This window comes from Rhyacophila brunnea, unplaced genomic scaffold (assembly GCF_057557595.1).
Source record: "Rhyacophila brunnea isolate RB1 unplaced genomic scaffold, BYU_Rbru_1.0 scaffold_4, whole genome shotgun sequence".
NCBI classification, from domain to species: domain Eukaryota; kingdom Metazoa; phylum Arthropoda; class Insecta; order Trichoptera; family Rhyacophilidae; genus Rhyacophila; species Rhyacophila brunnea.
The window spans coordinates 2,282,855-2,309,748 of NW_028233068.1; the positions used below are offsets into that span (position 1 = coordinate 2,282,855).

Consider the following 26,894-nt stretch of genomic DNA (forward strand, 5'->3'; position numbering starts at 1 on the left):
AGATGGCAAAACCTGATATGTGCACTTTTGTTAATTGTGCAGGAGAGCTGTGTTAAATTTAGAGATTGTTTGAATCTTTCTGGTGAACATGTCTTTTGAAAATAATATAATGTAACGATGTATTCGAAATGAGTTTTAGATATAGAATAAGTATTTCAAAGTTTTGATTCTCCAAGTTTGGTAGAAAAAAAGATTTTCCAGATTTTCCAAGTTATCATGTTTCGTCATCTTATGTTACAACATGTTGTAATTATATTGTAAGATAAATTAACGTGATATGTGAGGTAATTGAATAATAAAACAGATATAACACAAATAGCTTAATAATATATATGTTTAATGCTTGACACTAATTAAAAATGTTACATAGGTACATATTGATACAGACATTGGCATCAAATATTTTCAGAGGGTTGGAAAAATAATTCCTAATGAGAATTTGCCGTTTCATGAAATAATATGAATTCAATAGTAGGTACCTATGTTCTTACAGGTAGATATAAAGAAACGATTAAATCATTATATATTTTTTTAAATTTTAATCCTTAACAATTTATCTTCTACGTCTACATTTCCCTCAAGTTCATTGCCATCTAATATTTAACAACTTCAACTTATTACCTTCTTTATCTTATTTGCGATGAATTTGTGAATTTGTAAGTAGTTTGAAAAAGCAAAAAAAGTATTTTGGGACATCACTTCAAACGGCTTCCAATCTCTGGCCACTCTTACAAATTGGAATCAATCCCGGAGTACCATATTTTTTTAAGTTCTTGTCGTCAACCTTTTTTTGCTATCTCTATTCTTGAATGGTCACTATCATATTCGAGTCTAGTATGATAGGATAGAAGAAATTTTTGGTCAATCAGCTTCTTCACCGAGGTATTTTTTTATAATGCATACGTAAACATTAAAATTTATGTTCTGTCCATCTGCAGTATCTGAGTATGTGACAATGTGTTTGATTTCAGGTGAAAGATTCATGATTTTCTTAAATACACATGATGCGATGTCATTAGAACCTCTCCACCGGTTGACTCGTGCCACATTATAACCTTCGGAGAATTTTTGAGAAGAACATTCTCTAATAGTTAAATTGTACACAAACAATAATCTTTTATAGTACACAATATTTGTGGAAAATAGCAGACATGGTAGAACCTGTTGTAAACAACTATAACTAGTTGGTTTGATCTTTCCTTAGCTGTAGTTTTATCTCCTGATTTACTGTAATAACCTGTATGTGCATCAATGAAATGTGCATTGTGTTGTTTGGAGATTTCATTCCTTGCCTCTTTGATAGATATATAACGTTTACATGTAATATATTCATTGCCTTATGTACGAGTATCTACATAAGGTTTATTGAATTTTAAACCCGTTTTGTTAAATACATCATAATATGCAGTTTTCACACTTCCATTTTCCTACTTCATTGTTTTATAAATTCACGATTACATAATTTTAATATTTAAATGACTTGGTAAGCACATTTAAATAGGAATATCTTCACAGTTGTAGTGGCTCTCGTGTTTTGGACGCTTTCTTATAAATGCCTCGATCTGGATTCGTTCATCAACCAATTTGTTTTTTTGTGGATGTCTTCCTCTTAAATTTTGTCCATGAAAGCCAACTGGCGATGAATTTGTCAGAATGAATTATTGTTGTAGTATCTGTTAATTCAGCACCACTGACTGACGTTTGAGGATCAGATTAGACGAATTTTTCTGGACAATTAATTCTTACACCGACTTCCAGATCATTATTTGCACCTGATGATATAGAGAGAGGTATTTTTAAAACTACGTTACCTATGAGAGTATTCCTCTAGTCTAGTAAATTTATTAGGTTTTCTTTATCCTGATGGTTCTTCGTTAGTTCCAACCATCTTGTCATCTTAGTCATCTTATAATACCTACGATGTTAGCAAACAAAATGTCGGACGGCAAAATCACTGTATTGGCAGATATAATGTTTTGTCATATTATACATTTCACTCAAACCATGGAAACGAAAGATGGCAAAATGAGATATTTTGCGTTATAAGCTTCTGTCAACTTTCGAAAATCAACAATTTGGAGATATAACAAAATGACAACGCTCATAACTCCAATACTAGTGGGTCTACGATATATTGGGTTTTGCAATCTTATAGATCTCAACGAGAGGAGTGTCAATTACGTCAAAAAGCCGAGTTATCAGGTTTTGTCATCTGATCACTGAATTTAGAGCTAGTCGAAGAATCTAGTTTATCACAAGTTTTGTTTTTGTTTTGTTACGGTAAAGAAGTATAACTTCTAACGTGCATACATAAGGACACACACCGATTTTTTATCATCGTTAAAAGTTAACTAAACTGCTATACTCAATACATCTTACATTTTTCTTAGGATTAAAATAAATCTAAATCAAAAAAATTAAAATTATACTTGCTTTTGGCCAGCCTGCTTCGTCCACGTAGATGGTATGGTGAGACACTCGTCACCCCCGTGAAAGAATCGGAGCACATCACCACCAAACACGTACCCCACGTATTTCATGCGGGAGATACCAGTACCGTAAGGCTGGACCGACCAGTGGGTTACGTGGAAACTTGCATTTACAACTGATACTTCATTCTCTTTTGTAGTGTGCTGGAAATAATAATCACAAGCAGATGTAGTAAACTGTGATTAATTTAATACCCAATAGAAAAGTTGCCGATATATTATATATATTATATGGCATATCGAATCGAGAAATCTTGAAGATATACGGTTGCCGGTTATTTCATTTTTTTAGACTGATAGGACCTGCTATCAATGCCAGAGAGTATCTCTAGTGGCATTACCTTGAGCAAATTTTTCTGATAATAATACTCACTGGGTGTTGTAGGTAGGTACACTTTTGTCCACTTCGTGCCCCGCTTAAGGCTCGATGACATTGAACGAGTTTACAAGCTACTATCTGCTAGTAAACTCACCCAGTGTAATCATTTAACTACCTAACTAGCAGATTGTAAACAATCTACGAGAAAAGTTGAAAGCCGGGCTACTTTACTTGCTACTCGCTGGCGTGTGGGCTTATTAGCTAGTAAACTAGCCATGTGTCTCCATAGTTGCTAGTGAACTAGCTGCGAGTACGAGCAAATTAAGGAAACAACACATGGTTTCAACTTTATAGCTTGTTGGCTACTGAGCGATTGGAAATACGTACTTGCTGACTCGCCCACTTTTAAACTCGCCGGCTAGCAGCTTGTAAACTCGCTCAATGTAATTGAGGCTTTACTTTATCACTCGCCAGCAAATGTCGATCATTGTCGATGATTCAGGACTAACAGTAATAGCTCTGTCTATTAAAATAATATTTTATTTTACTAGGTACCTACGTCATATTATTATTAAGTAGGTATTGAAATAGAGACACTAAATAATAATATGAGTATACCTACTCGTAATAGGTTGATAGCGACCATTTAATTGTTTTCGAATGTTAACTACAAATGTACAGACCTATAAACTTATCTGTAGAATAGGATGAAGGAGCCACTGTCGAAAACTTACCAAATCAAGTCTCGTAACTGGACAAAATCTGACATTCGAATGAAATTTTAAAAATGGCGTCCTATGGTAGTTCGTACTTCCATTTTTGGCCATTCTACAGATAAGTTTGTAGGTCTGTAACAAGAACTGCTAGGTATGTAGGTACATACCTAATTATGATTTAAATGGGTATTAATTAGTAGATATTATGGATGTAATAAATAAGATTAAGATTATTGTTAGTACGAAATTCTTACCAAATATCTCTCCGTAGCGACTGATACCAAGATGAGATCGTCACCGACTCGCACTTTCTCACCCTCAGATCTATGGCAGAAAATTTTAATATCCTATTAATATACAATCACAAAATAGTATTGACTAAACCATCCACATAATATCTCTGGGTACATTTCAGTACTCGAAATAGAAAATTTACAAACCGGAGTGGTCGATAATTTTCCGAAAATATTATAAGTGTGTTCGATTTTTTGTTATAAATACCAACCAACTTTGAACGGACAAATGCAATAACAGTCTTTAAATTTCTGACATATCTATTAAGACGATACATCAGTGAAACGGCAAATAATTTTCAACTATAGGCGCGACGAAATTTTGGACTCGCTGACATTCGGAGAGCGAACGTCGAGGTGTGAATATGTCAATTTGTTTCGTGATGGCGACGGGGGTATTCATTCTTAAATCGTGTAAAGATGACAAAAAACGTTACCCATTTACTTGAAAAATAATACATGTCAATGAATATATTATTATTGATACTAATAGAACATTAAATGGACGCATGTTGGATTTATATGACTAATTATTTTTCGTTTGGCATGCGTCATTTGCACCCGCGACGCGCAATCCGAGCATCGCCTAGCCACGATCTTTTTAGACCATGCCTCAACTGAGGTATGGCCTTAAGATTATGGAAAAAATTACATTTATACGAAATATTCTGTCGAAACATGTATTTTACTATAATGATTGAGGCTTTCACGGTCGTTTTTTTATCGTAGTAGATTTTACTCTTTATTTCCTTTATCCACCGCTCATAATCAGTGCACAGTTTCCATACTCTCACGGGACTGAAAAAGTTCCAAAGTTCTTTGTAGCAGTAGGGATTTACTATTATGTTGTAGTTATTACTTTTCTAGCGTGCGTCCAAGTTTCGTATAATAAAAACTCTAAAAAATAAGTGAATATAATAATTATTTTATTAATAAATTCAAGGACCAAAATGTAATTATTTTATTTTTTCCCATGAGACGCTCCCTATGGTTTCAAAGATTTCATGAAATGGAGTTGCACTCCGGTCATTCTGGTCCATTTCGAACCCTACAATCTACAATTAACTTCAAGTATAATGTTTTACATAAAAACAGTTGTGGTATTATGTGTCGCTTAACGAAGTATACCTAATCGGTTACCTACATGAAACAGAATAAGTCAACATGTAAACACGGGAGGAATTAAAAGAAACATAACAATTCATTGAGATGCGTATACCAGCGAATTTCGTTATGTTCTGTTTTGTACTGAGGAAGACTTGAAAACTGTTTAATGGTGTCCATTATCCACTCATTTTCTCATAATAGTGATTTATTCTCTTTCTTATTAGTTAATCGTGGATATTGACCTCTGTTTGCTAGCAGGATGGACAGTCCACCAGCAGGCCTCGCCTTGTGAATGTTCTTGAAGACCAACATCAAAGGCCAGCTTGTCGTTTGACGATGACGTTGATAAACACGCCAAATACTGAAACATTTTAACGACGTATTCAATAAATGAAGTCGAAAATAAGCTAATGAACACGATTATTAATAATCACAACACAAAATAAATTGATCTTGTTTATCAAATGATTGCAAATTAGGTATAAGTAAAATTTTTAATGTTAATTTATTATTTGCGCTCCTGGTGGAGCATAATATTATTCTGCATATTATTACACCCAACTAGAGTTAGGTATTTCCCGAGAAAAACTCAATCTCGAGATTCGGGATTTCCCGAAATGACGAAATTTTGAATTCTCGAGATTCGGGATTTCCAGAATAGAATTCTCGAGATATCTGGAAATTTAAAAAAAAACTGTAAAAATCCTAAAATCAGCGTAAAAACAGGCAAATTCCAAAAAAATATGACTTTTCTTATTCATGTAAGAAGACAAACAAAATAGAAGTAGGAAAATAAAAATAATTCAAAACATTGCTTATTAATATAGAATTTAAATAAACAAAGAGTGTCAATCGCGTACGCTTTGAGACACAAAATTCCCTGATGTTGCAAAAATTGCGCTAATTTTGAGTCGACGTTGGCTTGATTGTGTTAAATGTCGTGGAACGTTTTGTATTTCTGTCAACTTTTTTTCATATAGAAAATCATTTTTTAAATTAATATTTGATAATAAAGAAATCTCGAATCCCGAGAAAGGATTCTCGAGATCCGGGATTTCCCGAAATGTTAAAAATTTCAATTCTCTAGATTCGGGATGGAAAATCTCGAAAATTTCTCGAGAATTCCCGACGGGAAATTCCCGAAACCCAACTCTACACCCAACATGATGTGGACAGATGTTTGTATGCAAATCGGTTCTAAGTCATTTACTGAACATTATTTTAAGATATTAGAAGCCTTGTCAATATCGTCCAGATAGCGTCACTCGAACCCGGACCTCACGCAGTGACGTCCCTAGATAAAATGCCGCCCCTAGACAGCGCCAAAATGCCGCCTCATTTTTTTTATACATTATTTTTATTACTAAGTTTAGGTAGCTATTTCTATATATTCCAAATGATTTTCCTCGATTTGCCGCCCCCAAGCGACGCTCAATCTGCCTACCCCCACGGGACGTCACTGACCTCACGGGTCTACAGTCTACCGACATGGTGCAACGCTGCCAACAAGATCATTCCGGAAGGCAAAAAATATGTAAGCTTATTATATTATATACGTCACCTTACTATTGAAACCTCGTAAGTCTGTTTGAGAAGAATGTTGAGGGGAAGAAAAATAGTAATAAAAGCAATATAGGTACAAGGTACACTGTCCTCTCTGATAGACGAATTTGCCAACAGTGGTTGTGAAATACGAGGTTTTAATTCCATGTATGAAACCACGAGACCTACGACTTTTTAAAAAATATCGATAGATGGACAGCATACTACTTGTCTAGCTAGAGAAGAGAGGTTTTGATATGATTTAAAATGTTTTTTTGTTTAAATTTTGTCGAACAAACTTCATTTTTCCTTAATATCGGACTTACGAGGTCTTAATAGTAAGATTTGTTTGAATTAGGTACTTACTAACATTCATGGTTGAATATAATAAATCATATACTAACCATGTCGCTGTTCTGATGACGTAATAAGATGGCATTACCGTAGAGCAACGTTCTATGGCCACTTCCGGTTCCTTTACCCTGAAGAATAAAATAAAATATTAACACAAAACAATATTTTATGGCAAAGCTAAGAAAGCGGCAGAAAACAGATAATAACTATTTATGTTGTGGGTAGGTAAGCACCACGTAGCAACTTAAATCATATATTTAAACACGATATTTCTAAATAATTCTAATAATTATATATTTTTTAATTTTAATTTTATTATTTTTCAAGGCACCTGATTAACGTGGAAGATTATCAATTCGTTATTATTTATTAATGTCTCAATTTCAAACATAAAATGGGCATTGAAGTCGATCAATATAGCTACTTAACGGCCCAAATACGCCACGTAGGTCAAAATGGAGTTTTATGGTATTTTCAGAGCATAAACCTGGACATTCCTTAAATGTTGTAGATAATCTATTTATATAATTTTGAAGCCTTATTATCCTTTATATTTATTTTTAACATTTGATGACTGCATAAAGTACTCGTATTTTTATTGCATAAAATAGTATTCTTTTAAACCACTCGGTCTAATATTTTAGAATATAGTCATATTTTAGTACATCTATGTGCAGTGGTGTTTTTTTCAAGGTTTTTTAGATTTATTAATTTTTAAACGCATTTATAAAATAATTAGTAACATTTTTGTTAACATTACATAGTGATATATTTACGATAAAAAAATATATTTATAATATTTGTGATCCCAAATTTGACAAGAATTAGGTATTTTATTATTCAAAAAATCGGCATGATTTACACATTTGAAGATAATTCTAAATATACTGATTATAAGCTATGTCTTTGTTCATTCAAATCTGCTAAAACATCCTACGAATAATGATTGTTTTATAATAATTATTGACCTAAGAGTAAGGTAGCATTTTTTTGAAATACGCCATTTCTATTGGCATTTCATTCCAGCATTCGTAAATATTTCACTATAGTAATGTCGAGATAAATTTTACTAATGGTTTATAAATGCTTTTAAAAAATAATAAACATAAAGAATCGTAACACCACTGCACATGGATGTACTGAAATAAACTATATTCTAAAACATTAGATCGAGAGGTTTAAAAGAATACTATTTTATGTAATAAAATACTTTATGCAGTCATCAAATGTTTAAAATAAATATAAAGGATAATAAGGCTTCAAAATTATTTAAATAGATTATCTACAACGTTTAAGAAATGTCCAGAATCATGCTTTGAAAATAGCAAAAAACCTCCATTTTGACCTACGTAGCGCATGTGGGCCCTTAAGCAATTTCTAATAATCATAAAATATAATATTATTATAATAGTATATAATATTCTAATGTGGTCTACATTGTATCTAATTTTAATTATTGCGAGTATTTAAATTATTTTATGACTACTATATTATATTATAAGTTATAAGTATGACTATAAATTACATACAATCTAGAATCAGGGTTTAAAAATATATAGTTTAATAGTAAATGCAAATTCAGCGTTTCTGGAGGAAAAGTGCTGGGGTTTTTAATAATAATTAAATAAATTATTAATCAATGACAAAATGCCTTTTTAAAATGACTGATTCAATTAATGATAGGAGAAAATAAATTAAGCATGTAACACAATGATTTATATATTTCAGCTTTTATAACACCACAGGCATGGAACCAGTGAACAATTTCATCGATATAATATTATGTAAGGATGGTATGCATATATTTATAATTAAAATAATTAAATATTGGAATTTCATAAACAAAGTGCAAATAGTTTTTGAAATTTATCTCATAATATCTAAGTTTTTTATAAAATTTCAACAGGCCATAGGGCGAATTTTCACAAACAAAAATGTTACATTATTAGTTTTTAAATGTATTTAGTTTTATTATGTTAGTACTTACAAAGTTATAAAAAATCACGTTTGATGGAATACAAAGAAACATACATATTACTGAAACCACTTCTTTTATTCAACAATAATATATATGTAATAAGGAAAAGCACACTGGCACGAATCCAGCGGTTATTATGTTCAAGTCCCGTTGGGTGTCGTATTTTTTTAAAATGGATTTTTTCGAGTGGGTATATATTATATGCATTAGATGTTTTTAAATTATGTATGGTCAATACAATACATATGCCGTTTCGATAACAATGATTTGAAATGATATTATTGAATCACAATTACAATCAAGAATTTATAATATTGTCAGCTTATTTACAGATTCGCTAATATTTTAAAGTCAATATGCACAATGACTGAAATAATTACCTAAGTACCTAATCGGTGAGAATCGACTAGGTATCGTTACGTTTGATTACTTTCATACATCCATAATATTGGAGACCGAGTGCGTTTTTGAGGATCACTTAAAAAGGCACACTGATTACTAAAATTGAAACTCATTTAATACAAATAAATCCTTTAAATATGTATAGGTAAGTATTGAATTTTTATTACCACGTTTTTATTAGCTCATATTATTGTTTGTCCAGTACAATTTTTTTCTTGTTTGTCCAATACAAATCTTGCAATCGATTTTTAACTAACTTCCCGACTAGATAGACATTTGAAACTTTTAGAATATATCAGAACACAATGACAATGCATTCTTTTAATACTTTTAGCCATTTTTAAGCAGAATTGAATTCATTTTCAGTTAATTCTGTTTTGTATGGAAAGTTATTTCGGAAAAAATTCATAAAAAGTAAAACACTATTATTGGTTGCTAAGGGGGTCCTACCAACTAAATTATTAATATATACGTGCGTTACTATGGAAATCAATATGAAATGTCAAAATGACATTTCAGTATTTCTATCAAGTACAAAAAAGTATTTATTAATACATGGAATTGTCAAGTTTATATGAATCAACAGAAAATTAAAAAACGTGGTATATAAAAAGTTCTTTTTATCTTGTAATTATTATTATTATTAATTTATATTTTGAGTTAATTCTGTGTATCAGTGGCATCAAGAATACATGTCAATTATAGGTTTTGTATTTTTTTTAGCCTTTTTTATACAAAACGACAAAGGTAAAACTTATATGATAGAAGTAAAAGATAAAATAAAGGTATACTAAAACTGGAACTAAATATAATACTCTTCAAGATATTTAGAAGACCGAGGGCCATTATATGTTTTTTACTAACTCAAACACCTCATATCTACCAAATTGATCATTATTTTCACAAATTTAAATAAAAATAGATTTTATAAACCAAATAATTCTTAAAAACTATATTGGACTTTATTTAACTAACACCACAAAATGATAGTTAGATCTAATATTAAGTATTTTCAACTTTAAATTGTTAAAATTAATGATTAAAAATATGAAATCTATAAATAGATCTTAAATATAAATCTATAAATAAAAATATGATAATGAAAATATCAACGTGAATTCTTTTCGTATTCCATTTAATCGGTGATTCTTTAGATTCTAATATTTAGAGTTGGTAAATATTTTAACTGAGATAAGATGAGAGATTATAAATTTATTTTAAAATGAGAGAAAATAAAAATAAAACGTCACAGTAGACACACTAAAAGCACTGAAAAGACAGCAATGAAAGTGTTAATTAAAAGCATTTTTAATATTTTAAGAATTAAATATATCAACACATTGAAATGGTTTTTTTTAATTGCATACAGTTCATAGTAAAATAAATGGTAAAATAATCATCTTAAGCGGGATATAAAAATAATTTCATAAAATATATTTTTTATACGAAGGTATTTATTATTTTTAACAATAAATTTTAATGATTTTAATCCAGTAAATAACTTCTGAATAACCTGAAGCTCGGACGTAGAAAACTATCAATAATATCAAAATAATGGAGGATCTGAATGAATTTAATCGCAAACTGTACTGTAACTAGGGCCGTCATACCGAAAGAAAAGTAACGATACCAAAGTATTGAATAATCTGTTAAAAAGTGTCGATAACTACTTATTTTATGGCCCTAACTGTAGCTCAACACAACAACAATTTAAAACAATTTAGGTGTGTATATAATAATTATAATATATTATCTTTAACCTTTCTTTGTATCGATATAATCAAATTTAAGTACCTACTTCAAATGATTAATGAAAACACATTTCATTTACTTGAAAACGTGAAAAAGTCTTAAAGCATGAATTGTTAGTGGAAAGGATTCACTACTGCGGTACTTACTAAATTCTCTTCGCCCTGGAAAAAATTGGGAAATGGCGTCAATAAATTAATAAACAAAACACAATAGAACAGGGGAGGGGCATTGTTACTACTAATAATGATGATAAATTTGCTTTAATGAACAAGAAAAAACTGTTAAATTACTGCCTTTAATAGAGGTGGATTACGAGTAAACAAAAATGTGAGTAATTTTTTACACTAAAATGTTTTTTTTTCCATAACGTATTAAACAAATCAGAGAAACCGCTCGCGTGGATAGATTTTATTAATAATAATTCAGCTTGCAGTATTTTTAAATTTCCTTCAGTTGTTAATCTTAGCAATTAGTTTAATTGCGGCTTGATTTTAAAATAATAAAACATAAATATTATGGATGAACGTTTTAAAACAAAATCAGTCGTTATAAACCCATCCCGAGCAGACGTCTCGTAATTAATATTACGTTATGTAAAAACACATTGACAAAAATATAATTAATTAAAATATAATTAAATAACACGGACGTTAACTCGCCATATGACCAAAATGGGCCGAAAATGTTCGAATTAGATGTTTTTCCAGAATTTAAATGTTAAACTTACCTATGCGTGTACACTATACCTAATAGAGTACATAATCGACAAACATATAACAAAACCCATTTTACTATAATATGCTATTATTACATACAATGTCTTCGTAATAATAATATTTAATAATTTATTTATTATACATAATATATTACTACATCTGTCAGTGGCGAAAGGTGGAGGTAGGCTGTTAATATTTTGCATAAATAGTGCACTCATATTTATTTGTTTTCGTTGAAATAAGAATACAATTCGCAAATGGTGCTGGTTAGTTTTTAAATTCAATTAAATCCTACCTAAACTAAACCATAATAGTTTAGGTATGCTATGGACGATTCAACAAAAATAGTGCACACTTTTCAGTCATACTTTTTTTGTTTTCATTGAATTAAGAATGCATATTATAGGTGGTATTGGTTAGTTTCTAAAATCTATTAAACCATGCCTATACCAAACCGTAATCGAAAAAAAAATCTTCTATCTATAAAATATCTAAAATTATCACCATTAAACCATACATCATTTTAGATATTTTATAGACACATGAATATTTTTTGACTATTATCTAATATGGCTTGGATTGGGCAGGGCTTAATTGAATTTTAAAAACTAACAAACACTATCTAGACAGTGTAGTCTTAGTCCAATAAAAACTAATAAGTGTGACTGACAAAGTTTAGTATGCATTATTTATGCCGGATATTCACAGCCTACCTCCACTCTTCGCCACTGATATCTGTCAAGTATTAATAGAAAGACATTGTACTAATTAAAAAAATGCAATATTACTAGAATATTAAATAACTCATTTCACATAGTTATATGGAATAAGTACCTATTGAATATTGTGATTTATTTAAATAATAAATACAATTATAACTAGTAATAATTATTGTCTTGCTATTAGTAGTTACAGTTACACATATTACGTTATTTATTTCACACATCTATAAATTATGTCTATAAATAAGTATTTTATTTTAACATAATAAAAACAAGAGTAAACATTTTACTTATACAATTAATTAATACATACTAAGGTTTTTTACAAGATTTTTTTATGTGTATTAGGCCTTGTTCACATGGCGCGTTTTGACTCGCGCGCATACCAGGTACATGTGACCTCATTGAGCCATCTACAAGCACTCGCGCCGTGACAACGGTCGCGCGCGGTTGAGGTACAGGTGACCTTATTGAGGTGTCCACATGCACTCGCGGACAGACGCGTGACACGTGGACAAGGCCTTAGATTAAATAAAACTAAAAAAAACCCGCGAAAATAATATTTTCAATACTTTCTGTTCACCTTGCGTATTTTGCTACGAAAAAAAATAATATGTGGACCAACGTTTTGCAACATAATTTTCACAGAAAAACTTTGCATTGTTATCAAATACATTTCTTTTTTTAAATAAATACATAAATCATTTTTATATAATATTATTTATTAAATATATATTTACCGTTTCGGATCCAGCTGCCGTCACCAATTCCTGTAAGGCTCGAACTGACAAAGCCTACAAAAATACAATAAAAAATATTAAGTAATGACAATATTGGATAATAATTATGTTCCATTATATAAAAATCTGATTTTACTTATATACTTTGATTGAAAACTGCAAAATACTAACTTGGTGCTTTTAATCACACTGGAAAGTATTTAGGTAATTATTAGAATCTTTTTAAAAGCTTTTATAGAAACGTTATAATATGAGAGAATGGTTATATTAATAATTTGTAAAATAGAATATCGGTCAATATATAGATACATAATAATATTATTATTAAGTGTATAGGTATTTTATTTTATATTTTTATTTATCTACTAAAGATATATCAGTCAAAAATTATATCGTACCTACATTTTAGGTACCTACTAATATATTCTTAGTACCTACCTTACATATACATTGTGGAGAATTATTTTCATGCTGTAATGATATATGTTTTTGTTTTTTGAAAGGGTCTAGTGACTGTTTAGACATAACAGAAGTTGTGTATCTAAGCAATTTAATGTATTATTTTGAAAACTTTTTTTTTCATGGTGCCCTTAAATAACAAATAGTGGGATAGGTAAGCTTGTTGTTCGCCATATGGTTTCTAAAATTTAGGAATCGAAGTTGATACATATGGCATTACTTCTAGTATATATAATATGAAACGTCGACACCATGTGTGATATTTGCGATAAGGGAAGAGAAGTATGCTGTATCGAAATTTTGTTATTGCCAGTAGAAACAGCAACAGCTAAGTACTATAATATAACTTTATCATTGTCACCGTGCATTGTTTGGAGTTATTAAAACTTTCGAATATTATCATGCAGCGACTCCGGGAATTAAACTGTGGCGCCTCAGGCGCACACAAGCCTCGGTCTGATGTATAAAATCTATTCAGATTAATAGAAAAATGCAAGTGAAATTCGTATAATTCTGCGAAACTGGAATAATTTTCCGAGTGCTTCCATAAAACAATAAAAAAGTAACGAGATCCCCCGTTCGCTGCAGGAATTTTAAAATTTAGTAGCTACTAAATATAAAGTTTTTCATATCGATAAAACAGGGAGGCGCTCCCTTAACTACGGCTGTAAAGAAATATTGAAAGAATTAGAATACTTCTGCAGTTTGTTTTGAATTTTGTTTGGAAATTTGAAAAGGGCTGAAGCCAAGAAACTTTTGTAATTATTTAAAAAAAAAAACCGTCTACAGAAAAATTTATAAAACGTAACATTATCAAACAATATTGAAAGTGTATTAAATTATTCATATTATACAAACATTTCAATATGACGTAGCTAGTTTGTATTTGAACTTGTGCATTATATCGATTTTTTATAAATATATTTTATTAATCTTCACTATTTTTAGATTGAAAAAATATTACAACGTATTCCCTGAGTAGGTAATTCACACTCGATACCTCAGTTCCAAAGTATAACAAGTCAAAAATTTGCAGTTTTGAGTTAAGTATGAGTAAATGCTTAGAATACCGATATCTACCAGTACCAAAATTTAACAAGTGATAATCTGTGGTTATTTTAGAATTACAGTGGTTATTATCCTTTAGAATTATACGTTAATCCTGTGGGAACCTCTGAAAACTCCTATTACTAATATTAGAAAAACATAAAATTATGTTTATAATAATATTGTAAGAATAAATATATATTTTTTAAACAATCTTCGAATTTCATTAAAATCTTCAATACATAGATATACAGTACAAGATTAAGCCTGCCCAAAATCTTGATTCCTAATTATCTTAGAACTATGGTTTTTGAGTTGTTACACTTTGGAAATGAGTCATATCGACAAATTTACGAAAATAAATAAAAAATATTATATTATCTCAATTTTAATTAAGTACTTATGACACTTGGGTCAGTAGCTTAATTGTTACAGTACTTCCCCGGTGAGTAATATAAATATAATATGTAAGTATGTTAGAATTCTACCTTTTCGAGGTCTACGTAAATGGTATCTTAGTTAAAATATTTCTCAAAATAATTGATAATGTGTTTTTATGTTAAAAGTATTGATTTATATACCTGTTCGATGACAAACACGCACTGTGACAGATCAGGTGGTACATTCTTGTCGGCGATGTTCTCCAAGAAGCAGTGCCTGTTGCCAAAACCCTCGGCAGCCAAGCAGACCCTCTCGCCTGTCGCCGTGCAGGACAAGCACACCATGTCCTCCTGGAATTCGAAGAAATGAAAGAAACAAATCAGTGAAATTTATATTAACTGTATGATACTGGCAGATTGGGTTATAGGTATTTCAGTTGTGAAATTATTATAGTACGAAAATAGTTGTAGAATATGATCAAATTAATGGTAAAAGTAATAATATAAATTATTTATATTATTGCTGTTTTGTAACAAAACTTGAGATAGCAAAGAATAAATTTGACAAAATGAGATGCCTCGTTTTCAATAGAGACCTTGACCTATATCTGAGACTACGTAATATAATTTGCTATTGTATTATCTTCTCAATTCTCTTTGAATGCATGTATGGAAACTTAACAATACAATACCACGGAGAATTGAGGATGTCGAGATGTCGCTATATAGATGTAATTTCAAACTGTTATTGACTGTCAGAATGACGATTATTGTAATAAGTACCTGGGCCATATATTATGAGAGAATAAAATTAAAATAATCCCCAGCACATTATCCAAGGGTTGACGAATGATATACGTGGAAGGGGAAAACGCCGCGTTCGATGGATGGTTTAAAAATCTCCGTGATTGTGTGACTCTATACCGGTGGTTTTCACGTGAAATTTAACTGTGGCCGTACAAACGACATTGACAGTTACATGGAAACGTCTGGTGGCCGCACCAAATTTCACTTTTGTTGTGATTAAAAAAATGAAAGCTAAATTTTATTTAATAAAAAAATTTGAACATTTTAGTACATATCTATTTATTTAAAATTGGAAATTCCTCAATAGGTACTCCTTTTCCAATGCGAGCCGCGCGGCTGCTTCTAAGTTTACATTTATATTCTGTCAACTGGCTTCGATATTTGTTTTTTATGAAGTGCATTCCACTGAATGATCTTTAACAGTATACAATAGTAGAAAAAATCGACAATACTAATAAAGCAATTGTTGCCAATTCTTTGAATTGATTTGATTCTCGGTCAACGTATAACTTTGACTAAAATTTTACAACCGTGGTATTATTAAAATGGTTTTTAAGTACTTTATCATGACTCATTTCCAATAACGCATATTCAACGTTAGCCCAGTTAATTAAATTAAATACTGAAAATGATGTTGGTGGCCGCAGAAAAATCCTCTGGTGGTCGCATAATATGATAACCACTGTTCTATATCGAACTGTTCCGGGTAGCAGATAATAAAGCAAAGATTGCCCCGATCGTAACCAATATTTGATATAGAATGACACGAGAAGAAGAAGAATAGTATCATTATTACAAGACGTGTCAAGTATAATATACTAAGAATTCGTTATATTTACTTATGAAGGTAATTACATAGATTCTGCAAAGCTATCACATGATATTGAAAATTAAATTTTCCTTATTAATATGTACCTGTCTAATAAAATACTAACCCGATAGTAATATACAAATATTCGTTATAGAAAGTATGAGTAAGTGTGAGGTGTAATAAAACGCAGCACTATAATATTATATTGGAGCAATGAATAGTATGGTGGCCTAATTTCGAAAAGCTGTTTTGTATGTTTTTTTTATTATTTATGTGCCCATCTTCCAAGCGCGATCGCGATAGATGATATTATTGTTTCATCCTTCTATTCATCGCAGCAATGAAAAGCTACGCTGTGCGTAATTTGAAATACCGACGAAGATTCACAACCCAAGAATGGCGTATTTTCCTGGTCTTCCTTTGTCTTCGCCCTGCAGTGAATATATATTTATCATTTCGCATTATAAGGTCAAAGAATTCGATTTTTCGTCTCACACTGAATAATATTCCCGAGGTGTTTAACGAGTAAACACAGTTACTTTGAGACTTTCCTCCTCCAATATTAATATTTTTTCATTAAATATTAATAAAAGATCATTTGAAAATTGGATATCATTTGAAGCGCCTAGTTTCAAAAGCCCCTAAAACGGTTTTTGAAAATTTTCGAGTTAGATATTATGTATTTAGATGGATATTTTTGTTACCTATATGATGGCCAAAGATTGAACTTGTACCCATGTATAATATAAAATCGCATATTGTTTAACTTTAAAATCGATTTACTCAGCTTGGTTACCGGTGCACTTGTATCGGTACAATCTCCAGCACCTCAAATATGATATGTTGAATATTTAATACTTAAATTAAATGAAACATTCTGGTATATGGATTAAAACACTTATTTTTAGTAAGTAGGTACGCCACTGACCACTGTGTTGTGTTGACTAGCGTAGACGCCCACTGACGTCCACACAAAATTGGCTTTACTTTATTCATAAAGTTCTACACTCGATTTAGTTGTCTTCTATGTTATTTATTCGACTTGTTTAATAAATAAAGGAAACATACAACATCCTATACATACAATATACTTACTAGGTAATATGCGCTGCAGTGTTCAGTGTTCTACAGGCAACATTTCGTGACTGAAAGTTTTAAATTAAAGTCAACTTCGAAAAACATTATATTACTATAGATAGGTACCTATCTACAATGTTTTATTTTATCGTATACGAGTATTGAAGGATTATGACACAATATTATTTGAAATTGATATATTCTTTGAAATTGAAAGTTAAATTAAATACCAAATCATTCCACTATATCATAAATATATACCATAATATGTATATATTATATAGCAAAATAACATGAATGAAGCCAAAGTAATGTATTATATCAGCTTATTGATTGCAATTAAATTTACATTTAAAATTATCTACAATTTATTTAAATAAAACATTTTTTTATTTTACTAAAATTGAAAAGATTAATAATTTTGGGTGAGGCTCACAAACTAGGGATGCTTGACGGGAGACTAGAAATATTTCAACGTATATTGTAATTGTAACGCTATTACCAAATATACATGAGAACCAAAATCATCAATAAAATGAGTAAAATGACCCTTATTGCAATATAGGTGACGACTATTTTTCAAAACGAAGGCTCAGACGTATATGGACAGGGTAAGTTCAGAGGGGGTTTTATACTTTTTAAATGCTAAGACCATCTAAGTCTAAGAAGTTAATGAGACAATGCACACTACGCAAATATACGAAGACAGATATTGTGTGCATTAATGAAACTCACGTACGTACATACTTTATGAACGTCATGTGTTTTATTATATTTTTCGTAGACCAGGAATTTTATTAATAACATCATGTCGCATTTTTTACATCAAATTAGGACACTCCCAGTCCGAGCAAAAAATTCCAACCCATATAAATATTATTATTAATTAATTATTTTGCAGGAGCGTGTATTTTGTCTGCTCGGTAGCGTCGAACAAGCGTAGCTCTAGTGTCGTCAAGTTAATGGATCAAGTACAATATTTAAAATTCTATAATATAAAACCCATTAAATGTCGGGTGTAATCTACGAGCGAAAAAGTCAGTCTTCATAAAAATGAGAAGCCAGTTTTCAAAACCAGCCATCTGCATGTTTACAATAAATTATTCAGTTTCTTTTAAATACAATTTAAGCACCTACCTAATATATATATATATTACTAGTGTACATTATCACCAGAGATTCCAAAATTCAAACAACATAACTCACATACAATAAAATTGTGTAAACCCTCAAATATCAATGAGATCAATCAAGCCAAAACAAAATTCATGCTCGAGCGAGGTTTCTACAAGCTCACCAACCAGAATTAATGGCTACGTTTTTGATTACGCATAACTCCTCAAAACAACACCAGTGAAATAGTAAAAGAATGAAGTATATTGCCAAATCGAGATCATACTACGGTTTATAGAGACACTTCAGATCAACACTAATTATCAAGAAAGGTAAAGCAGTTTTCTATAAAACTATAATCAAGTCCACACGGATTAAAGTAATGAGCCTTATCAAAAAAGATGAGAGGACGTTGGACACATTTTAAATTAAGACATTGAGAAGGGTCTTTTGAGAAAGCTACAATAATTATAAACTGAAAGCCTTGCATAATGTTATGTCAGATGTAAAAGTGGGGGAATTCCGTTGAGCAAGCCGTGTGTTAAGGATGGACACACCCGACCACCCCAGATGTTCCTTTTTTATAGACCGGAAAAAGAAATAATAGCCAAGATATGTACACTTACTGAGGTGACTGAACTATGTCGAATGAGATACATTATCTCTGAAAGTAAGGTATAGTAAGGAGTCTACAATATAAAATAGAATGATATACGTGACGGAGTGGAGACGTATTCTGGATGCAGCGAAGAGCCACATTGGGCTGTAATGCCCCTATGATAATTACTATAAGATTAACAAATCACTCGAGAGTAAGCATGGGGATTGTTGTTTTGATAATGTCGTATGCGATGCCACACTTATAGGTGTTTTATGGTAAATTTATTCCACTAACATAAGAATACTTACTACAAAAATATATTTTATGTTAAGGGGGGACATGCTCAGCGTAGGTCAAAATGGAGCTTTTGTTCTATTTTCAAAGCATGATCCTGGATCCTGTTGTAGATAATCTATTTATATAATTTTGAAGCCTTATTATCCTTTATATTATTTTAAACATTTGATGACTGCATAAAGTATTTTGACCTACGCTGAGCACGTCCGCCCTTAATGATTAATTTAATCTGGGATAGAAATTAAGTACCTATCTTTGACTATTTAATGCTATTTACTCCATAATCATGTAATGGCCAGGACCTGCTTACATTTCTTAGAAGTACATTATCCAATGATTCATTGACAGTAAGTTTAATCCGTCGACAATATTTCTCAGTTCTAAAATCCGAAACAGGTGCAGCGCATCTATTCTATACACAAGACTGCTACAGACCGCTATCGGCAGCTATCGAGGGTAGTTTCTCATTTTTTGAATTTAAGTATTAGCACTTATTGTAACAATTACAATAAGTTAGTTGGATGCTAAACCAAGAGATGTCACAGAGACTTGAAGCTTTCGAGATGTGGCTTTATAGGCGCATCCTCAAAATACCTTGGACTGATCGGGTGATAAATGTTGAAGTTCTCAATCGAATGGGGAAGGACCGAGAAGTTCTACGTAGTATCAAAACCAGGATACTACAGTACCTCGGCCACATTATGAGAGGACAAAAATACAGCATTCCCCAACTTGTCATTCAATGAAAGATCAATGGGAAGCGTAGCAGAGGACGGCGCCGCATTTCGTGGCCTAAAAACCTCCGTGATTGGTACGAGTGCAGCTCCACTGAACTATTCCGGGTAGTAGACGACAAAGATAACATCGCCTTGACGGTGACCTCCGCTAGGGGATGGCACAATAAGAAGAAGTTGTAATTGTTACAATAAGTGCTACGTTTTAACAGCACCTCTCTTGGCTATAAATTTTAGAGCGAGATAAACAGTTTTGACTGTTTAGACGGCTAACTTATTGTAATTGTTACAATAAGTGCTAATACTTCGATACAAAAAGTGAAAACCTACCCTTGATAGCTGCCGATAGTGGCCTATGACAGTCTTGTGTATATAATAGATGCGCTGGATGGTATAAAAAATATATATGGCATAAGTAAGTACTAATCATATAGTTATTTGTAATTAATTCAGGTAATGTTACAGTATACTAACTTAATTTAAAGCTATTTCCTGCATTTATAAAATAGTAAGTTATCAAATTATTTCCATTTATTATTTATTATATTTCTCAGTTTACAGATGGCGGGTTTTGTCAGGCAAACACCGTAATAATTTGAAAGAGGAATTTCAATGAAGTAGTTCTAGACTGCTAAAGCCTTTGTAATAATAATTTAATCCATTTGAAAATTTCCCATTTGAATATTTTTACATTCACCCTTTCTTTTTATTAATATTCTACTTAACCGCCCGGTCAATTATTATTAAAATGGCAAATTTACCCAACATCCATTATGGCGAAAACAAAGAAAAGCGCTGTACGAAACGATTAGAAAGATATTTTCCTACTTCACGAGCCAAAATGTATTAATTTTAATCGTGTAATCTTCACAATTGTAATTGTTCTACTAATCTCATTAATACCCTAATTTAAACTTCACTAAGGCAATATTATCTTCGTTGGGACCTCATGACTAAGTGTGACCCAAATGATTTGGCTGAAAACTCCACTTCTCCACGGCTTTACTCCATCCCTTTTGGTTTCAGTGGCACGCAGGGCCTTAGTTAATTTGAATGGCACTCCTGATTTTGAATGTCTATTTGGAGAGTGCCTCCCTTACCACCTCTGACCTTTCATCCGATTCCATGGCCCTCACAACGGGAGAGCTGACATGGCTCTAGCCTAGGGGCTCGGGCAAAGAGGGGGCCTGGCGTGGCGGGTCGACCAGCTAAGTGAGATAAATTCATATCACAAACATTTTCTCATAATTAAAAAATCGGTCTGTGTACTTTTCTACGTGTTTAAGAAGTTATACTTCTTTGGCGTAACAAAACAATAACACAACATGTGATAATTTCTTTTATTTTGTTAACTGTCAATTCATGGTGGAACTGCATTGTATTGTTGTTTAATTTAATAAAACGCATTTTTTTTGTAGTACTTATTCCACTTTTAATCAATAAATTAGGACCGGTTTCGTCCGCCTCAGAGGGACATTTTCCGCCGTTTACACTTTAACTTATATATTACTAAAATATATAATTATTTTTCGTTGTTTTTATTTTTAAAGTAACAACTGTCACTCTGACGTTTAATCGTTTGTTTACGTAAGAAATTGCAAATGGCCGACAATAATAACGAAACAATTCTACTATCAAACTTGCTAATATCTATTCTACTATCAAATCAAGCTTTGTATACAGATGACTGATTTGCAGCTAACTTCATACTATCGCACACTTTCGTAACGGTGTGCGCGCGCAGCTCTCAATTTCACTCTCTACCAAACGCCTCAAAAGAAGTATAACTTCAAAAAGTCGTCTGCTGCGCTTGTTTGATGTGATAATATGATAATCAGACGCCCACGGTGGCCGCGCGGCATAAGCGTTGGACTATCATGCCGTGGGTCCCAGGTTCGAATCCTGGGTCTGGCAAGTACCCCATATTGTTTTTCAATATGTGTGTGAGTCAGGGTATGGACATCCATTTCTCGTAAAAACAAAATCTGTTAATACAAACCTCTACTCTGTGGAGGCCCATAATATGATCCTATTAGGATCGGACATGGTCGAAGAAGATATGATAATTGCTATACTTAAACGATAATTCACGTGTAGAATTTGGGAAACGCTACTGTAGAGCATCACACTGCTTTTAATCTTGGCGATAGATAGGGAGACCTGCCAATGATCCTGGCCTGGGGGTCCGCTTCAAGATGCCCGATCCAACATAGTTTTTCCAGATTGCCATCGTCTTTATGGGCTATAAGGCAACAGAAAACCGGGAAGAGGCTAGAGTTCGCTGATTATGGCGTCGTTCGTACGTTTAGCTATCAGCTTACCTATACCAGGAAGTACGGAAAGGTCGGAAAGACAAGACATCTTACTAGACGAATTTTAGTCGTTTTGGTAATATTTTGGCTCTTCTCAGACAGTCTCGAACCCATCTTTTTCAAATTAAAATATATATCAGTGGTAAAGATTCGAGACGAAACTGTATATTCATATGGCGGCAGCGTCTTAATGACACAATACATTAAACCACTATTTATCACAAAGTTACACAGCCATGCATGGCGTAGTGTCACTTCTGTTAGTTAGCACAAGTGTAATATTGCAGTATTTTTAATAACCAAAAGCGGTTTATTGCATAAGCCAGATTTTTGCGTGGGATCGTCAAAAACTGCCAACATATCGGACATTCACTGCGTATGCTGAACATCCAATTGAATTAAGAATTTGAAAATCTTTGAGTTTTTTGAGCGTAGCGCCTAAAAGGGTCTACGTTTCCGCTCCATACTGGAGAACCGTAGAGACGTAGTACCTTCACCATTCTCGTTCTTATTATCAGATTATTAATAAAATGAGCAATGTTTGCTCGTCGATGTTTTGGTCTAACTATATAATAGTTATACTTAGGATATGGTTTAGAACCATTATTTTTTACTTTAATAATTGTGCCTTTAGAAAAAAGAATTATTACTGTGTTTCTATTTTTCGCCAGATACTGCTACTAAGCATTTAAAATTAATCATAATAAATAATCGAAGATTTTGAAAATTAGCCATTCCATGGATTGAATAGGTCAGTGGTGAAGGGTCAAGGTATGCTGTTAAGATCCGCCATAAAGAGTGCACACTAAACTTTGTCAGTCATACTTATTTGTATTCATTGAACTAATAATACAATTTGCTGATGGTGCTGGTTAGGTTTTAAAATTCATTAAGCCCTGCCTAAATCAAACCATACAAGTTAAAAATATTCTTCTATCTATACAATATCTAGAATTATGTATGGTTTAATGGCATAACTTTAGATATTTTATAGATAAACGAATATTGTTTTACTATTATCCACAATGGCTTGGATCAGGCAGGTTTTAATTGAATTTTAAAAACTAACAAACACTATCTACACATTGTTGTCTTGGTTCAATTAAAAAATATACGTTTGACTGAAAAAGTTTAGTGTGCACTATTTATGTCGGATCCTAATTGTCTACCTCAACCCTTCGCCACTGGAATACGTACATTAAAAAAATAGCACTCGTAAGTTAAAATTTTCCCTCATAATTTCTCCGGATCAAGCACACATTGAGAAAACAACATTTATTTTTGCCAAACGTGGTATCGAACAGGCACCTACGACTTCAAAGACGGGTACTCTACTAACTACGGTGGGACAATTTAAAAAAAAACAAAATTAATTATTATTTATTTTAGCATCTTAAACCTCGGAAATTTTGGGGTGATTAAATTAGGTTTTACAGCTAGATTACGTTGGTCGGAATCTGATGAATGCAGTTTCGAGTCAGGCTTGAAACACATATTTTATAATATGTATGGCTCTGAGGCTTTCCAAATTATGTACAATCCAATTACGCTCAGTAGGTACAAAACGTGGTTTCAATGCGTAACTCACGATGTTGATAACGTGACATCTACCTCGTTCACTTTTGTGCACAATCAAGTACCTAGTAGTCGTGTGTGCCAAGTCCTCCCATTTTATATATTTGCCACAGTATCAATACTGGATTCGGTATCGTGGTTGGCTTTTAACCGAACGATTGGTGTGGTCTATCGCGAGCTTTTTTTGTACCTATTCCGATTTTAGAATCGAATATTACGGGCTTTCACTATATAACAGCAAGATTCACTCTACCAACGAAATTGCAATTCCGCACGTAAAATAGTTTTACCTGAAAATATTTTTTGGAGAGAGGAAGTAATATTTTTTGAAATACTATTATTAAAAGTAGCTTTATTTTTCTACTCTATTACATTAGTGGGTAGGTATCATTAATGAGTGTTGTGAAGAGATATTTTGACAGGTAATAAACCAGCAGCCGAGAAGTTAGTTAGTTATCATTCAAACTTACGAGTCGAACTGTTTTGGCTTATTTCCAAGCATTTTCTTTCCGTTAATACACTGGATTTCAAATTTTTCCATTTCACGGCGCGCTCACGGTATAAAGATTTTTGACTGTACCCTAAATATCTGGTCTGGGAAGCTCTGTAGCTTACCACAAAGCGCTAAACTAATTAAATTTTACATAGATTTTGAAACCGTGCATAGTACTTCAATTTTGTTGAAAGAATTTTTGAGACTAGTTTCTTAGCTATGATAGGCTTATAAAAAATCTATATCATTATTTTAATATAGAGAATAATATTATTTTATTGAATGTCATAAACTGGGGTAATGGTGGGATTTATTATTGTTGACTGCAGAGAACAGATAATAAATAGAATTACGATAGGCTATATATATACCAATACAGTAAATCTTGACGCTGGGTTTTGAATGTGTGAGTGTCCTACGAAAATGAGCCATGCATTATAGACGTGCAATAGTGTGTGTAATACACCAATATTAAATGAGCGTCAATGCATAAACCGCAGCAGTTGTCAGTATTCGACGTATGACGTATTCTTGACACGTGTTTAAATTTATCCCGTATTCTTCATTACTCGAGATCGGTTGTCTTCTTTTCCTTACTCGTTAGGTATTTAAGTTCCCATTATTTCTGAGTTCCATGGTTGACGGTATCCCTGCATCAGCGCACTGAGTTAAGATTGTCTAGAAGTAGTTTTTATTTCAAACAGCCTACTGCGTGTCTGGGATAAACCGCGGTGCATACTTTGAGAATCTCTGCGTTAATGTATTTCCGTTGCGTTTGGACATAGATCGCATTCAGTATCGGTCGGGGCAATTATTATACTTCTCATTAGTATCATGTCGATGTTTAAACATTAAAAACACGAATGTTGATTATCTCTGAATAACATATAAGTAATATTATTATTTTGTGCATATTTCTACTATATAAATAAATAGTATTTTCATACAATTTATTACGTAGGTATGTTTTTTAAGAATTATTAATAACCATGTCCTTGCTTTCTTGTACAAAGTGGTTGTTAGTAATTTTGAACAATCACAAACACCCAGGCTTTGAGAAAAACACATAAATATTGTGTCCTCACCAGGATCGAACCCAGAACTCTCGGGTGGAAAGCCAGCGATTACCCACTGCAGCACGAGAGCCGCCTACGTAGGTATGTTAAATATATTATGCATTTCGTTCAATGGCTATTCTGAATATTTGGGTATACAGCCAAATTTAATAGACGAATGTCAAATAAAAGAAAATTAATACATTTGTGTAAACACATGGGAACCGCAGATTCTCGTATAATATAATATCTCTATCTGAGTGCCGGAGTATTTAAGTCCAAAAAGAATACTTCCGGAAATTCGCTATTTATTTTTTTAGATAGTCACTGATAATGGACTTACGGATTTATGGTTTTTAGAGTTTCAAAATTTTTTATGAATATAATTAAAAGATTAACTGAAAAATAATTACAAGATAAAAATAACTTTTTATATACAACGTTTTTAAATTTTCTATTGAATCATATAAACTATTTGTACTTAATAGAAATAATACTGAAATGTCATTTTGATTTCCATAGTAACGCACGTATATATTAATAATTTAGTTGCTAGGACCCCAGACCTAGCAACCAATAATATTGGAATGGATTACGGATTTCTTCCGAAATAACTTTTCATACAAAACAGAATTAACTGAAAATCAATTCAATTCTACTTAAAGATGGCTAAAAGTATTAAAAAATGCATTGGCATCGGGTTCTGATATATTCTAAAACTTTCAAATGTCTAGCTAGTCGGGAAGTTAGTTAAAAATCGATTGCAAGATTTGTACCGGACAAATAAGAATACGAGCTAATAAAAACGTTGTTATATATAAAATTTTAGTACAAAATCTGTATTTATATAATTTTCGGCAAAACAGACGACACATTGACTCAGAGAAACAAATATAGTTTTCACTATAATAGCCATGGCCTATATTAACACATACTATATCGTTATAATACTACAATATCGTTCATTCTGACAATTTTTATGCAAGATTAACGATGGATCTTG

General features: G+C 31.9%; 1 protein-coding gene across 4 annotated transcripts in view; it reads right to left on the reverse strand.

Annotated features, from left to right (window-relative positions):
- Window positions 1-26,894, reverse strand: part of RyR (Ryanodine receptor) — a 501,624-nt gene that overhangs the window by 414,675 nt on the left and 60,055 nt on the right. For 2 of the 4 annotated variants that reach the window (XM_085955035.1, XM_085955037.1), the window contains exons 2-8: window positions 15,218-15,367; window positions 13,131-13,184; window positions 11,099-11,113; window positions 6,871-6,948; window positions 5,167-5,285; window positions 3,779-3,848; window positions 2,434-2,633 (exon numbers count right to left, since the gene is read on the reverse strand). In XM_085955035.1, the coding sequence (XP_085811161.1) occupies window positions 2,434-2,633; window positions 3,779-3,848; window positions 5,167-5,285; window positions 6,871-6,948; window positions 11,099-11,113; window positions 13,131-13,184; window positions 15,218-15,367 (686 nt within the window). The remainder of the gene's footprint in view (window positions 1-2,433; window positions 2,634-3,778; window positions 3,849-5,166; window positions 5,286-6,870; window positions 6,949-11,098; window positions 11,114-13,130; window positions 13,185-15,217; window positions 15,368-26,894) is intronic. The other 2 variants (XM_085955038.1, XM_085955036.1) reach the window with 1 other exon arrangement.